The sequence below is a fragment of the Microtus pennsylvanicus genome, chromosome 8, assembly GCF_037038515.1.
Source record: "Microtus pennsylvanicus isolate mMicPen1 chromosome 8, mMicPen1.hap1, whole genome shotgun sequence".
NCBI lineage: Eukaryota > Metazoa > Chordata > Mammalia > Rodentia > Cricetidae > Microtus > Microtus pennsylvanicus.
The window spans coordinates 14,963,834-14,978,773 of NC_134586.1; the positions used below are offsets into that span (position 1 = coordinate 14,963,834).

General features: G+C 46.3%; 1 protein-coding gene across 1 annotated transcript; it reads left to right on the top strand.

Moving 5' to 3' along the window:
- The first annotated feature begins 1,999 nt into the window (after window positions 1-1,999).
- On the top strand, window positions 2,000-12,437 carry Gprc5d (G protein-coupled receptor class C group 5 member D). The gene is made up of 3 exons (XM_075981932.1): window positions 2,000-2,894; window positions 10,847-10,914; window positions 12,366-12,437. The coding sequence occupies exons 1-3, from the start codon at window positions 2,000-2,002 to the stop codon at window positions 12,435-12,437; spliced, it is 1,035 nt and encodes a 344-aa protein (XP_075838047.1).
- The last annotated feature ends 2,503 nt before the right edge of the window (window positions 12,438-14,940 follow it).

Below are 14,940 nucleotides of genomic sequence, written 5' to 3' on the forward strand. Positions count from 1 at the left end.
ATGGGAATAAAGGTGAAGAGTCATTCCAAAGGTGAAAGGTCATCCCAAATAGAGACAGCATCTAAGACAAGTTGAGGGGTGGGCTTATTTCGTTGCAAGGCTCTGAGAAAATAAACTTGGCTAAACCACCCAATCTGGAGATCTGGGTGAAATGGGGTTGGATGGAACATGTAGAACTGGGTCCCGGGATATCCCAAAACCGAACTGGGTGCACAAAGGTAGGATCTTCAAACCGCATATGGGAGAAGAACCACAGAGGAAACTGGAGGGTTGTTTTGGAGGACTATATAGGTCACCATAGAAAAAATAAGTGTGTTATTTCAGTATGGTTGGTGCCCTCTAGTTATGACTCCCTTCATCTCTGGACCTAGGGATGTCCAGAGGCAGCGAGAGCCTAAGCAAGTGTATTGTTAATGGGGCTGAGGAGATAAAGATGAGAGGTCACAGTCAAAACCCGGGGAGGTACCAAGAATGGTTTGTCCAGGAAAGAGACCACTCACAGTGAGCAGCCAGGCTCTCAGGAATGACTTCCCAAAGACAAGGGCAGAGAAAAAGGGTTCCCCCTAGCTTCACAGTTTTATCCACCATCAGCTATTTGAAGACCAGGTCTAGGTAAAATTGCCCTTCTATCTGCCCGGAGAAAGTTCTAGTACTTTGCTGAATGGGTGCTCTTTGGAATCTTAGGATTAAAATCAGACTTTGGGAGAAGCCCCGAAACAGGGATTAAGCATCCTCACCGTAGCTTCCTAGACACATTGGAATAGACTCTAAGGGAGAAGATGTTCCTGAAGACACACCTCTCCGGGCCGAGGCACCTCTGGCCAGCAGTAAATGAGAAATAATTGTTCTCACCAAAGGATTCTCCGTGGAAACTGGACTAGGCGTGTCTTTCTGTCCTTCCGGTTCTTTTTATAGACACTTCTGGAACCTGAGTGAGGTCCTGCAGGTCTTCCGCCCATTTGAGGAGAGATTAAAGCACCTGAAGTTGTCTCCTCCTTACTCACTGCAGTCACAGCTTCAGCACCACTGCGGCCTCATCAGTTTCCAGAGTAGGCACCGAGGAGGTAAGTGGGCATCCAGCGGCTGGGAATCGGGATCCCCACTCCTGCCAGCTGAGTTTGGACTAGTTGAAGGAATGGAGCTGGGAGTATCCAGATGCAACAATATTTGTATCTTGTATTTGTTTATTGTGCTGTTTTATTTTATTGGATTCAAAATTATTGTTTTCCTAGGCCACCTCATTTAAGTCACGGATTTTAGTCCTAAATATCTGTAAGGTTACTTGAAGGAAGGTGACATTTTGCATACTTTTTTGGTGAACAAAAAACAGGTGTTTAATAAAAGCCCATTGCATTGGGTTGACTTGAATTAAAATAGAAGAAGAAACAGCCATTCAAATTACTGGGGAACATGGCTGGCCTCTTTGCTTTAAGCAGGGCATCCATGTTTGAGACAATCCAACCAAGGATGGCTTGACATTCTGGTGCCCGATACAACAAGGAGCCCACCAATCAGACAAGAAGATTCTGCTTGCCTTTAAGCGGCCTTTGGAAATTCTGATGTGAAAACAGACAAACTATCTGGGGTCACCTAGGAAAGAGCATTCTGCTTTCGCTCTGCAGAGAGGGAGCTAAGTTAGTATGGAAGGGTTTAGGTTAGCCTTCTCATTTCCTTCCTGGTTGTCCTATACACTGCAGTTATAAATAAGGGGCTAGTGGAGAAGAAGGCATTCCTACAATTGTAGTCTATACTTGTATCTCTCAGATCCTTATCCCAGCCAGGAAGATTGGTATCAAATAAAATGTTACTCCCCTGTGTCTGGTGACTATTGGGAAAGTCATTCCCTGTGAATGCTCGTGTGTCTTCATTTGGAACGAGGGACGGGACACCCAGCAGGCATTCTCGGGAGTGAATTTAACATCACAAGTTACCTTCATCTTTTCTTTTCCCCCGCAGGAGACCAGGCACTCATTCCTGTGAGGTCTACCTGTAAGCCACCATGTACGAGGACTGCGTGAAGTCCACAGAAGACTATTACCTCTTCTGTGACAATGAGGGGCCATGGACCATCGTTCTGGAGTCCCTGGCGGTGATCGGCATAGTGGTGACAATCCTGCTGCTCCTGGCAGTCCTCTTCCTCATGCGGAGGGTGCAGGACTGCAGCCAGTGGAACGTGCTTCCCACACAGTTCCTCTTCCTGCTCGGTGTGCTGGGGCTCTTTGGACTTGCTTTTGCCTTCATCATCCAGCTCAACCAACAAACCGCCCCTGTCCGCTACTTCCTCTTTGGGGTTCTCTTTGCTATCTGTTTCTCCTGCCTCTTGGCTCACGCTTCCAACCTGGTGAAGCTGGTCCGCGGTAGAGTCTCCTTCTGCTGGACAACAATCCTCTTCATTGCTATCGGTGTCAGCCTGTTGCAGATCATCATCGCCATAGAGTACGTGACCCTCATCATGACGAGAGGGTCGATGTTCGTGCACATGACACCCTGTGAGCTCAACGTGGACTTTGTCTGTCTCCTGATCTATGTCCTCTTCCTGATGGCCCTCACGTTCTTTGTCTCCAAGGCCACCTTCTGTGGCCCTTGTGAGAACTGGAAGCAGCACGGGAGACTCATCTTTGCCACGGTGCTGGTCTCCATCATTATCTGGGTGGTGTGGATCTCCATGCTCCTGAGAGGCAACCCTCAGCTCCAGCGACAGCCGCAGTGGGACGATGCGGTCATTTGCATTGGCCTCGTCACCAACGCCTGGGTCTTCCTGCTGCTGTATATCATCCCCGAGCTGTGCATCCTCTACAGATGCAGTAGGCAGGAGTGTCCTCCGCAAGGCAACGTCTGCCAGGTCCCAGTCTACCAGCGCAGCTTCAGGATGGAGAACCAGGAGCTCTCCAGAGGTACAACCCCAGAGGGACTGTGGCAGGGAGGGGATTAAGCAGGCAGAAAGAACCCAGAGCTGTCTCACTGGCACAGGCCAGAGTTTTTGGTGAGTTGTGTCAAGTGTAGAGACAAAGCCTTTTGGAACCCAGTGGAAAGCAGATCTCCTAAAACGTAGACTTTATGTGGAAAGAACAAGACAAAAAGAATTGAAGGCTCTTAAGGAAAAGGTGCGACTGTTGCTCACACTTGGCAAAGAAAATCATCCACTCTAAAATGAGTTAACGAAGCCGGTGTGGTAGCACACACAGAGGTGGATACGAGAGGCTCGGGTGCTCACAATTTTCCTTGGTGACACAGAGTTCGAGACCAGCTTGAACTACACGAGTGTCTCCAAAAATAATAATAAAATAAACAAATAGAGTAAAATGAGTTAACCAGCCCCAGGCTAGGGATACATAAGGCCATGGAGAGTTCAGGCATGTCAGCTGTCAAGCACGAAGGCAGAGCCTGGCAAAAGTAATTGACGTTTTGAAAAGTTTAAGTCTGCGAGTTGATTTACCCAGATAAAACGTAAAACTGATTTGTGGGACTCAGCACTCAGAAGAGTCACAGAGTTCAACAACTTCTGGGTTTCTATTTTGCAAATTGTTCACTGTTTCAAAAAAATTTTTTTCAAGGCCCCGGTAAAAAAAGCAACAGGAAAAGACATTGAATCTGAACGCTAAGCCGAAGCTCAGATGTAGGATCGTTAGTCAGCAGGGAACAACTGCTTGTGTGACATTTTCTTGATAATTTCTAGGTCACATGTTTATCCATACATAAAATCAAGCCACCTGTCTCTCTTTTGTTGGGGGTTGACATTATCCGTGATCCCAAAGATGCTTGGTTCCTGTCAACCTGGAGGGAACAGTGGCTAATTTCAGTTATCTGAAAACATATCAAGACTCATTAACGCCTCTTGTGAAACATCTGACATTATCTATAGCCCAGTGCCACGGTTTCACATCAATTTTGGTGTCTTAATAGACAACTGATTTCTCCCATTTTCTTCCTATTGGGTAACAAAGATGCTATTTCATATATTGTATGGGTCACATAATGTTCGCCAGGCTCAGAAACATTGAATATAAGCTTTCAAGTACGTACACATTCTGAGCTGTTATCGCTAGTTAATTGCACATTCAAATTAAATCCTGTCCAGATAAATGCATCTATTAGTTCTTTTCAGTTCCGCTGATGGAAAGTCAGAAATTGATGCTAAATATCCTTCCTACAAAATTATAGCTGTGGATGCTTCCCATCAGATCCCTGAGGTCTGGGGGTGGGGAAGGGATTGCAGTCTGTCAGTCTTTACAATTCCTTTCCTAGTTTCTACCTGAAGATGGGATAAAAGTTGTTGCTTTTTTTTTAATCCCAGAGACAAAGAAGTTCTTGTAGTATAATAATATCCCAAAGCATGCTTGTAATGACCCTTATTCCATGCCCCCCAAACGTTAGACATGTGTTTAAGGTGTTATAGGGAGGGCACCACCCTGTCTCAAACAAACAAAAATAGTTAAAGAGTTGCCAGGTGTGGTATAATAACCTCATAATACCAGAAATGGGGGCAAAACAGTCCATGTAAAGTAGATGCCAGCCTGGGCTACAGGATGAATTCCAGGCCGTATTAGGACTGTCTCAAAAACAAGGTATAAGGAAAGTGTCAGAGCTCACAGAAGAATTCCATTCTTAATTTGGTCAGAACTATCCTACTATCCAGTTAAAACTAGAACAACCCATTTCTTGAGCTGGGTGGTGGTGGTGTACACCTTTAGTCCCAGCACTCAGTACTTAGGGGGCTGGAGGAAAGCAGATCTCTGAGCTCAAAGCTCACCTGGTATACAGAGTGAATTCCCAGATAGTTAGGACTACACAGGGAAACCCTGTCTCAAAAAAAAAAAAAAGCAAAACCTGGGCAGTGGTGGCACACATCCAAGCATTAGGGAGGCAGAGGCAGGCAGATCTCTGAGTTCCAGGCCAGTCTGGTCTACACTGAGTATCAGGACAGCCAGGTCTATACAGAGACACCCTGTTGAGAGAGAGAAAAAGAGAGAGAGAGAGAAAGAGAGAGAGAGGCTCCATTTTAAACAGGAAATAGTCTGCCAACGATAGAGGATAGTTATTGCCAGAGTCAGTTGACGTTTTGTGGGGGGGAAGAAAAATCAATACTATAGTGCTTTAAAAATGCAAATTGCCCTCAGGGTTGGGCAGAGTCACCAGATAATTCTGGTGGGAGACTAGACTAAGAATTTAAGTCTGTGAAGAAGCAGTTATCAAAACATGACGAGAGTAACTGAAGTGCAATAGAAAGGGTAGCGTTACAACCAGCTAGGGAAAACAAGAACCCAAATACATAAGAGCCAGCAGCTGGGAAACCACAAGCGTGATCATGGCGCCCGTGGAGCTAGCTGGAAAGCAAATCTCCTTGGCCTACAAGCTTGTCTATTGAAGTAATAATCACAGTGTGACTAAGCAGACGTGTGGCTGGTGAGAACAGCCATGCCCTTGTTCTCGGCATCAGTCCGGCTCCAGCCTCAGCACAGGTCTGGGATCCACTAATGAGACGAGCCGTGTGGGGCACTTGGGGAGGTTCTGTGGAAAACCACAGGGCTGATTAAAGGGCTCTAGCGTCGCACCTGTGTGCAAAGGTTAGCACAGTAAAACTGAGTTGGTAGTTTTAAGTTTTATGCGCCTTTCTCATAGCCGATCCAGGCTCTGTCTCAATTCTATCCTGAAACATGGCATTTTGTTCAGGTCCGTGAGGCACACAGTGGCCCTGTGACTCTTCTGACTCAACGCTGCTTGCCACCCAGGCTCCAATGGCATTGTTATTTGATTTACCGCTGGGTTTATAAAACCAGAATTATGCAGCTGCGAGAAGAGGGGTCAAGGGGTGATCAGCAGAGAATTTCACGAGTGCAAAGACATCTCTGCGGGAGGCAATTGTCCTACCGGTTTCCAACCCCAACGAAAAAACGGGGTAAAATGAACTTGAACCAACACATAAAGGATTGCTACTGAATGGGAAAATAAGAGATGGCAAGGGATTTGCTGAAACCGATCAGCAAGAGGGATTAAAGACTCCATCCAGTTCCTGGAAGTCTTTGCAAAGATTAGGCTTTAAAGTCGCTCTGAAGTAGCTTATGGACTTAACTCTAGAGCACGCCAGACAACAACATCTGGATGCAAACGCAATCAGGCATGTCATTACCGGACATAGCGCAGACGGGAAGATTTCCTTATACTCTCAATGTGTTCCTAAAGAACTGGATAAATAGCTCAGTCAGCGAAGGACTTACTGTGCAAACAAGAGGCCTGAATTTGATGCCCAGAACCCACGTAAAAAACCCAGATGTGGCAGCACGCATTCTTTATTCCAGTGCTCCGCAGGTGGAGGCAGGCAGGTCCCTGTGACTCCCTGTCCAGCCAACCTAGCCCATGCGAGACCCTGTCTCTTCATGGCAGAGCTGGGGAGATGACTCAGTAGGTAAAGCACGTGTCTCAGAAGTATAAGGACCCCAGTTCAGAACCCAGCATCTGTAAAAATGCCAGGCAAACATGGCAGCCTTGTTATGCCAGCCTTCACCAGGCAGAGACAGACAGGAGATTTCCAGAGCAAACAGGCTAGAGAGGTTAGCCAAATCGGAAACCCTGGGTTCAAGTATGTAATATGTAAGGTGGGGGTGATCTAGAAGATACTGGCCATCAACTTCTAACCCTTATTGTGTGTGCATGCATGTTCACAAGCATACATGCACATACGCCATACACATGTACAAATTACCATAGTGAATAGTGTCTACAGAACAACACCCAAGGTTGACCTCAGGTCTCCCCACACAGGCACACACATACATAAACACACACAGACACACATGCACACTCACATGCTTGAGCATGCACACACACAGCTGTATATTGATGGAATTTTCAAACCAGTTGTTCTTCATAAGGCTTTTTTGGCTTTTTTTTTTTTTTGAGTCAAGGTCTCATTTCGCTCAGGCTAGCCTTGAACTCCTGACCCTCCTACTTCTGTCTCGCTAGTACTAGGATTGCACTCACATGCCCCACACTCAGCTTCACTTGAGCCACAAATGTATCTATATATTCTCACAGCATTTGATTAATATTTCACAAGCTCAACATATTGTCAGGCGCTGGGAATGTCGTCATAAAGATATCCAAGAATAGTGCAAAAAATGTGAGCGAATAATTGAAGGAATTAAAATGTATGAGTGAAGAAGTCATTTATGAATTATGTTTGTGCTTAATCAACTCATTTATATGTATCTGGGGTGACGGTATTTTAACAGATGCCTCTTTGATTAGTTGGTGGGCTATGTTGCTTTCTATTTGAAGTTAGTGGAGTTCAGAATAATTGTTCTCCTAAGTTATAGCTAGCTCCCCTCCACCAACCCAAATCAATGGCCACTTAACTAAACGAGTTGTTCACACCGAGGACTTGAAGAGATCATAAACACATTAGGACATCAGTTATAGATCTTCTGGGGACAAGACAGGAGTCGCTTCCTCTCCTTCCATAGTAGGAACTGGGACCAAACCCAGGTTGGCAGACTTTCATGGCAAGTGTCTTTACCCACTGAGCCATCTCACAAGTCCCCACTTTTTTTCTTCAAAGTGTACCTACTTTCTCAAGGGAAATCCAGTGCAATGGACCCAGGTGAAAATTTTTGCTTGCTCTTTTACAGGAATCTTGTTTTTCTTTCCTGTCACGCTAAGATGTTACCAGAATCTTAAAACGAGAGAGAAATTTCCCACCCGTGGCGAGTAGAAAGGTTCTTCCCAGGTGGGAGTCTAGTGGGCGGGGAGACAAGGGGGAAGGTCATTGAATGAGTGCTACCTTAGAGTTAGGGAGGGCCAAGAAATTCTGGCCTGCTGCTACACAGTAAGGTGTACTGTGTGTTATCTGGTTTGGTTTTAATCTAGAAAAGAAGAATTTGGAAGGTTTTCCTCATAAACTCATGGCTAAGGAAATGTGTTGCCCTCGATTTAAACACTGTGTGATGCATATACATGTGGAAACATTGTGTGGTCCTCCTCAGTGTACCACTTAAGAATACGCTTTAGGAACTGATGAGATGGCTCAGTGGGTGAAGCCTCTGGCTGCCAAGCCTGACCACTTGAGTGCAGCCCCAGAACCTACTTGGTAAGAGGAGAAAGCTGACTGCATCTAAGTTGTCCTCTGACATCCACACTTGTGCCGTAGCACACACTCACATGTACTCCCTGACACACACAAAGTAATACATGAAACCATTTTAAGGGTGAAATGTTGAGGTTATAGCTCAGTGGTAGAGTGTTGTCTAGCTTGAGAGGGGGGCCTATGTTCAATCCAGCACTATTTAAAAAGAGCAAAACAATAACAAAACAAAAACAAAGCAGACTACACTCTTTAAGTAGTTATAGGTGAAGGCTAGAGATAGCTCAGCTCTTTTTCATCCTCACCATCATCATTATTGTTATTATTATTGTTTGCTGCTCTATCCTGGGTCTCTGGGCTATTGTGTCTCGAGTCCTGGTGCTCAAGGGTGAACTCCCTCTCACAGTATGCGTCTCAAGCTAGATCAGTCATTGCTTGGTCACTTCCATTGTTTCTGCGCCACCTCACATCTTGTAGGCAGAACAAACTGTAGGTCAAAAGGTTTGTGGCTGTGTTGGGGTCCCAACCCCTCCACTGGAAGCCTTGCCTGGTTACAGAAGGTGGCTTGCTTAGGCTCTGTATCCCGTATTACCAGGAGTCTTTCTTAACTAGGGTCACCTTCGTAGATCACTGGGAGTTTCCATCACTAGGCGATGGCTCAGCTCTTAAGAGCAAATGGTACGCTTGCAGAGGACCAAGGTTCAGTTCCCAGCACCCCTGTCAGAGAAAGAATTGATGCCTTCTGCTGGCCTCAGAAGGCACCTACACTCATAGCTCAAACACACAAGCGCATAATAAATTAAGAATACAACTCTTCTTAAAAAGTAGTTATAGACCAGGAAAAGGGGAGAGAGACAGAAACAGAGGGGAACCAGCACAGAACAGGGAAAGACGGTGAACCGTGGACAGAATTTGTCGGGTCTAACATTGGATAAGGCTAGGATGAAACCCACAAAGACTGGAGCAGAAGCATAACCCGGTAGCTGGGACAGCGGTGCGTGTCACCTGCAGATGGATGCTCACAGCCCTGGCCTGGAGAAACATCGGCTTCCTAACCAACGAGGCGACATATTCAACTAATGATGTCGCGCTCTGCTCCTTCCACACGCAGATGCCAAGTCCCACTCTACAACATGAGGTGGCCAGGGGTTTTATGTAGAGTACCAGCACTTTCATAAATTTGTGAAAAATAACTAGAAATGGGTGCATCAGGTTATTCTAAGTTCTGACCCTGTCTAATGAGAATGTGAGGATGAAATTTGTTGCCAAGGGGCAGCGTGCAAAGGCGTCCCATTATATTACAAAAGCTAAACCAAGGACTCAGTTTCTCCTGCATTTCCCACATCACAGCATTCAACCCCTCTAGAAAACGCCAGTTGGAGGAAGCTGTCAGGGGCAGGCATAACCACACCACCTTCAAGAATATACAAAGTGTAGCTCACACACTCTTTCCTTACGTCCCAACCCCAGGGACCTGCATAGACATCAACTGTTTGCATCCTCAAGAACCTGTGGAACAGACTTGCTGTCAAAACCATCCAGGTTTTCCTTTGGTTTCCACCAGGAAGAAACATGAACAAAAGGTTTAGGAACTTGACAGACAGGAGAGGGCAGGGAAGTAATAGATGGGGGGGGCCCAAGCTGACCTTCTCCAGGGTCCAGTCACCAGCACTGCAGCCTCGAAGTGTGGCCACCACTGGCACAGCTGTGTCCGTGAACACCCAAACACACAAGCATGTGAACACCCAAACACACAAGCATGGTTGGAGCAGGCGCTGGGCCTGAGAGACAGAAGTCCCTGACTTCATAGAGTTTCCCACCTGGTTGACAAGACTGTCACTAAACAAATAACAGTCTATGTGCTGATTCTATGACAATATAGTATTTCTCTAAGGAATTCTCTCTCGTGTGTGTGTGTTTGTATATGTGCACATGTGTGTGCCCCTAGGTGCTCATTTTTGTGGTACTGGGAATCAAACCCAGAGTGTTCCAACGTTAGGAAAACCCTGGAAATAATTTATTATTATTATTATTTCCAGTTTTAAAATTTGAATCCAATTAAGTTGGGCATAGTAACACACTACTAAATATCCAACACTCAGGAGGCTGAGGCAGGAGGATCACCAAAAGTCTGAGGCCAGTCTAGGTTATACAGGAAGTTCTAAACCAACCTAGGCTACAAAGTCCCTTTTCAAACAGCAACAATAAAAATGAATCCAACTCGTGGAGAAGTCAGCCTGCAGGGACGATTGAAAGCCTATGACCCCAGGGGTCACTGTTAAGTCCAAGTGAGAGAACATTCCAGCCCAGCGTTGAACCATTTTCAGGAACGTTATGACATCTCTCCTGCCTTTGCTGTTACCACATATGCGTGTGCTTCTCCTGAACACGCATGCTCTAACCGTGTACAGCCTTCCTCATAAACGTTTAAAAGATTCTCTTAAATCGGATCCTTCAAGCGCCGGATATGGAGGTGCACGCCTGTCACCCCGTGTTTGAGAGCTGGAGGGAGGAGCATCCAGAGTTCAAAGGTAGTGTCAGCTTCACACTGAGTTTGAAGACAGCCCGGGCCACACGACACCTTGCGTTAAATCAGCAGCTGAGGGAATAACAGACGAATGAAAGAGCAAACCCATTGGGTTTTTGTTCAATAGCTGCCACAACCAAGTAGTCCTTAAAGCAGCAAGAACCAATCTGCGAGCCACTGAGTGACCTCCCAGGCCTGGTGAGTCCGACACTAACACGGCCCCTCCCTCCTTTGGCTTTCAGCCCGAGACAGTGACGGAGCTGAGGAGGATGTAGCTCTAACTGCACATGGTACTCCCATTCAGCTGCAGGTAAACATGCTCGACTCACTCACTCAGGAAGACACCGCTAACACTTTCTTTGGAGTCTACAGGATGTGTGTCCAGTGACTTTATTGGTCCAAGGGAGGACAGGCAGGGCAGGGCAGTCTCAAGTTACGCCAGCTGGCCCAGGAGAGACCCTAGGTTTAAACGCCGAGAGTCTCCCTCCACACCACCACCTCAGTGTATTTTTTCCCAGGAAGGATCAAGCAATGTATGGAGATCTGGATGATGTAGAGGGGACTGGCTAAGCTAGGACGGAGGGCTGTAAATCCGCATGAGTGTTGAGTCTGGCTTTAGCACGGGCCATCTAAATCTATCCCCCTGCACTCTCAATTTCCCCCGTTAACCACTCTCTAACCCCGACAGCTCAGGCCATCCTGACAACAGGGCTGGGTCTCGTCACCATCTGGAAGCCCAGATGGATGAACCAATTTTAATCCTTTCGGGCAAAAACAGAGGGAGTTCTCCTTAGTCGATTGGACATCGCACGTCACCCCGTGGCATGTCGAGCTGCCATGGCTCACAGGCAGATGCTGAAAACTCAAAAATACCCCGCTGGGGAAAACCTCTTGCTTTGTGGGGACCACAAGCAGCTGAAGCCCAGGAGGGAAAGTCGCCCTCACATTGCTTGTCTGCTTTATGAGGCAGCCGGTTAAGCTCAGCTGTCCCATCTGGAGCGGAGAATCTGTGTCTCCCTGAATGGCACTTAGACCAGGACATAGCCACATGTCGATTGCTCTGATTAACCCTGGCAGAAAGGAGTGGGGATGGGGAGCTTTTACACAACGAGGAAAATTGTTTTTTATCCATCCTGTAGAGTTTCTTGGATGCATTTTCAAATTCTAGGAATCAACTATTCCATGGCTTTGCAAAAAAAAAAAAAATCTTATTAATGACCAACAGTGGAACCCGAAATAAATAGGTTTGTGTGATGGTTTCCAGTGTCAACTTTCCACAGCTTAGAATTACCTGGAAAAAGAACCTCAAGGAGAAACTGTGTACATTAGCTTGACCTGTGGCCATATCAGTAGAGGCTTGTCGTAGTTACTTTACATAGTATGGGAAGATCCGAACCATTGTGGGTAGAATCGCTCCCTAGACAGAGGATCCTGGATCATATAGGAGGAGAAATAGGAATCATATAGGAAGAAGCTAGCAGGCAAAGTGAGCATGCATTCCTTTCTCTCTGCCTTCGAATGGGGAATGATGTGACTAGCTGGTCTCGAGTTCCCAGTGTCTTGACTAGAACCTGGAATAAGCGAAAATCAACCCCTTATCACCTGAGTTGCTCTCTATGAGGTCATTTTACCATAGCAACGGGAATAAAACCAGGACAACTTTATTGTAAGGTTTGCTTTTTTTTTAACTAACGAACTAAATGATAGTGAAAGGACACTATTGGGCTCGGAAAGTTGCTGATGACATCCGTTCCTTTCCAGACTGTTGATCCCAGTCAGGAGTATCTCATCCCACGAGCTACACTCAGCCCACAGCAAGATGCGGGATTATAGAGCTACCAGAAACAGAAGAAGGACAACCTAGAAGCCTGTGTCCTGCTCAACACAACCCTAACGGGCCTAGGAGAACTCTCTGGAAACACTGTCCGTGCAGTATCCGCCCTGTCCTTCCTCTCTGCTTCCTTGCCCTTACTAGCCCTTCTGGACCCATTCTCTGAAGATTACCCTAGCCCGCACAATTACAGTCTTGCTGCCTCCCTACTTTACTGTGTCTTCTGCATTTATTTAACTACATGTTTGTCTTTCTTAGCGATGCGTGGAAGAGTTGGTGTCTCTGGTTAATGGGACTGGAATAAACACTTCGGTGTGGAGACATGCCTGGTGGGGGGGGGCGTTCATTCTAATACGACAAAGAGATTGCAGCGACTTGGAACGAGATTGCGCCTCTGGCTGTTTTTCTACTGTACTAGAAACCGTACCTAGCAATGCTACCATCTTAGCTGTGCTCAGCAGCTCAGCTCAAGCCCAGCACAGAGGCATGTGCCCGGAATCACAACACTAGTTATTGTGGAGTGAGTGGTTTCAAGTCGGCCTTGGCAAATCTGCAGTCAGCTGGGACGAATGCGATCCTGTCCCAAAACAAACAAAAACAGGCCAGTTCAGTGCTATTAACTACATTCACGTTGCTGTACTCGAAAGGGTCCTAAAACTTTGTCATTTAGAAATCCTAAAATTTTACACTCCCCGAGTAACAGATCCCCCTTTTCCACCCCCACCTCTGGCTGTCGCCATTCTGATTTCTGTGAGTCTGACAACTTTTGAAGCTTCATATAACAGAATCATACTTCATCCAGTGTCCGTCCCTATGTGCCGGCCTTATTTCCCTTAGCGTAAGAGCCTCAATGTCCACCCATGTGTCTGGGGTTCTTTGAGGGATATTTTATTGATTTTATTTACATGTATATATACAAGTCTGCTTGTCTGTATGGGAAACATATTTGTACAGTGTCTGTGGAGGCCAGATGAAGATGTCAATCCCCAGACCTGGACGGGTAGGCAGTTTGGAACCCCGTGATGTACTGAGAACTGAATCCCGGTCCCCTGCAAGAGCAGTAAGTGCTCTTAACCACTGAGTCTTCTCAGCCCCAATTCCACCTCTTGCCATGTTGTATTTGTTTGTAACAGGAGTCCTGTTTTGTTTTTTGAGGTTTGCGTGTTTTGGGTGTATGTGTGTGTGAGTGTGTGTGTGAAAGCATGCTCACACACACGCATGACGCATGCACGTGGAGGTCCGAGAACACACTCAGGTATCAGTGGTTGCTTCCACTTTATTTGATACGAAGTCTCTTTGCTGGTTGCTGCTGTGCAGACCAAACACTGGCCCAGGAGCTTTCGTAGCTCCTCAGTATCAACCAGTCTCCCAGCAGGAGCACACTGAGGTTACAGACACCAGCACCACTGTGTTTGACTTTTACGTGGGTTCTGGGCGTGTGAACCCTCATCCTCGTGCTTCCTCACCAACGCTTACCCACTGAGTCATCTCCCAGCCCCATCTGCTTGGGTTTTGAGCCAGGGTCTGTGATAGAGCCCAGGATAACTTCATGGCAATCTTCCTTTGGAAGGTAGCTAACATTACTTTGCACACCTCTGCCCCATTTTCTAGGTACAGAAAATATGTCATTGGACATATGGGTAACTTCTACCTGTGGCCACTGTGAATAATGCCACAGACAGCTACAGGACTATCCTAAGTCCTGTTCTTGTTTCTTCTTCTTCTTTTTTGAAGGGTGGCTTCAAGACAGGGTTTCTCTGTGTATCTTTGGCTGTGCTGGAACTCATTTTGTAGACTAGACTGCCTTGAACTCATAGAGATCCACCTGCCTCTGCCTCCTGAGTGCTGGGATTAAAGGTGTCATACACCACCACGCCTGGCTGTTCTTGTTTCTTTTAAATATATCTCCAAAAGTAATAGATATCTCTGGACCATATGAAAATTTCATTCTTTGATTTTACATTGTTAAATTTTAATGTATTTATTTGGGGAGGCCCATGTCATGACATATTTGTGGAAATCAGTAAAAAGCTTGGGGAAGACAGTAATCTCTTTCCTCCATGTGAGGTCCTGGGGATCAAACTCGGGTCATCAGACATGGCAGCAGGTCCCTTTACCCACTGAGCCATCTTTGGGCCCCATTCTGAATATTTTAAGAGACATTCTATTGTTTGCTATTCATGTCTACACTATTTTATGTCTGTCAGAAATGGAGAGAGGGAATCCAAATATCGCTACCTCCTGGACCACACTTATTATTTCCTAGGTAAGGTTCTGTTTTCATAGTGACATCCTCGTGGGTGGAAAATGTTTCTCCACTTTCCATAAGGAAACCGTTAAAAGACTAAGGAGAAATGCTGAGGGTGTAGCTCCGTGATAGAGTACTCGCTTGGAATGCATGAGGCCCTGGGTTCAATTCCCAGTACCACATATAAAAAAAATTTAGCCCAGTGGTGGTGGCTCATGCCTTTAATCCCAGCACTCAGGAAGCAGAAACAAGCACAT

Bases quoted from the DNA above. Each gene is read 5' to 3' on its own strand.
- Gprc5d (XM_075981932.1), top strand. From the start codon at position 2,000: ATGTACGAGGACTGCGTGAAGTCCACAGAAGACTATTACCTCTTCTGT. The intron at 2,895-10,846 runs GTACAACCCCAG...TTTGGCTTTCAG, and splicing joins GAACCAGGAGCTCTCCAGAG to CCCGAGACAGTGACGGAGCT. The intron at 10,915-12,365 runs GTAAACATGCTC...GTTCCTTTCCAG, and splicing joins GTACTCCCATTCAGCTGCAG to ACTGTTGATCCCAGTCAGGA.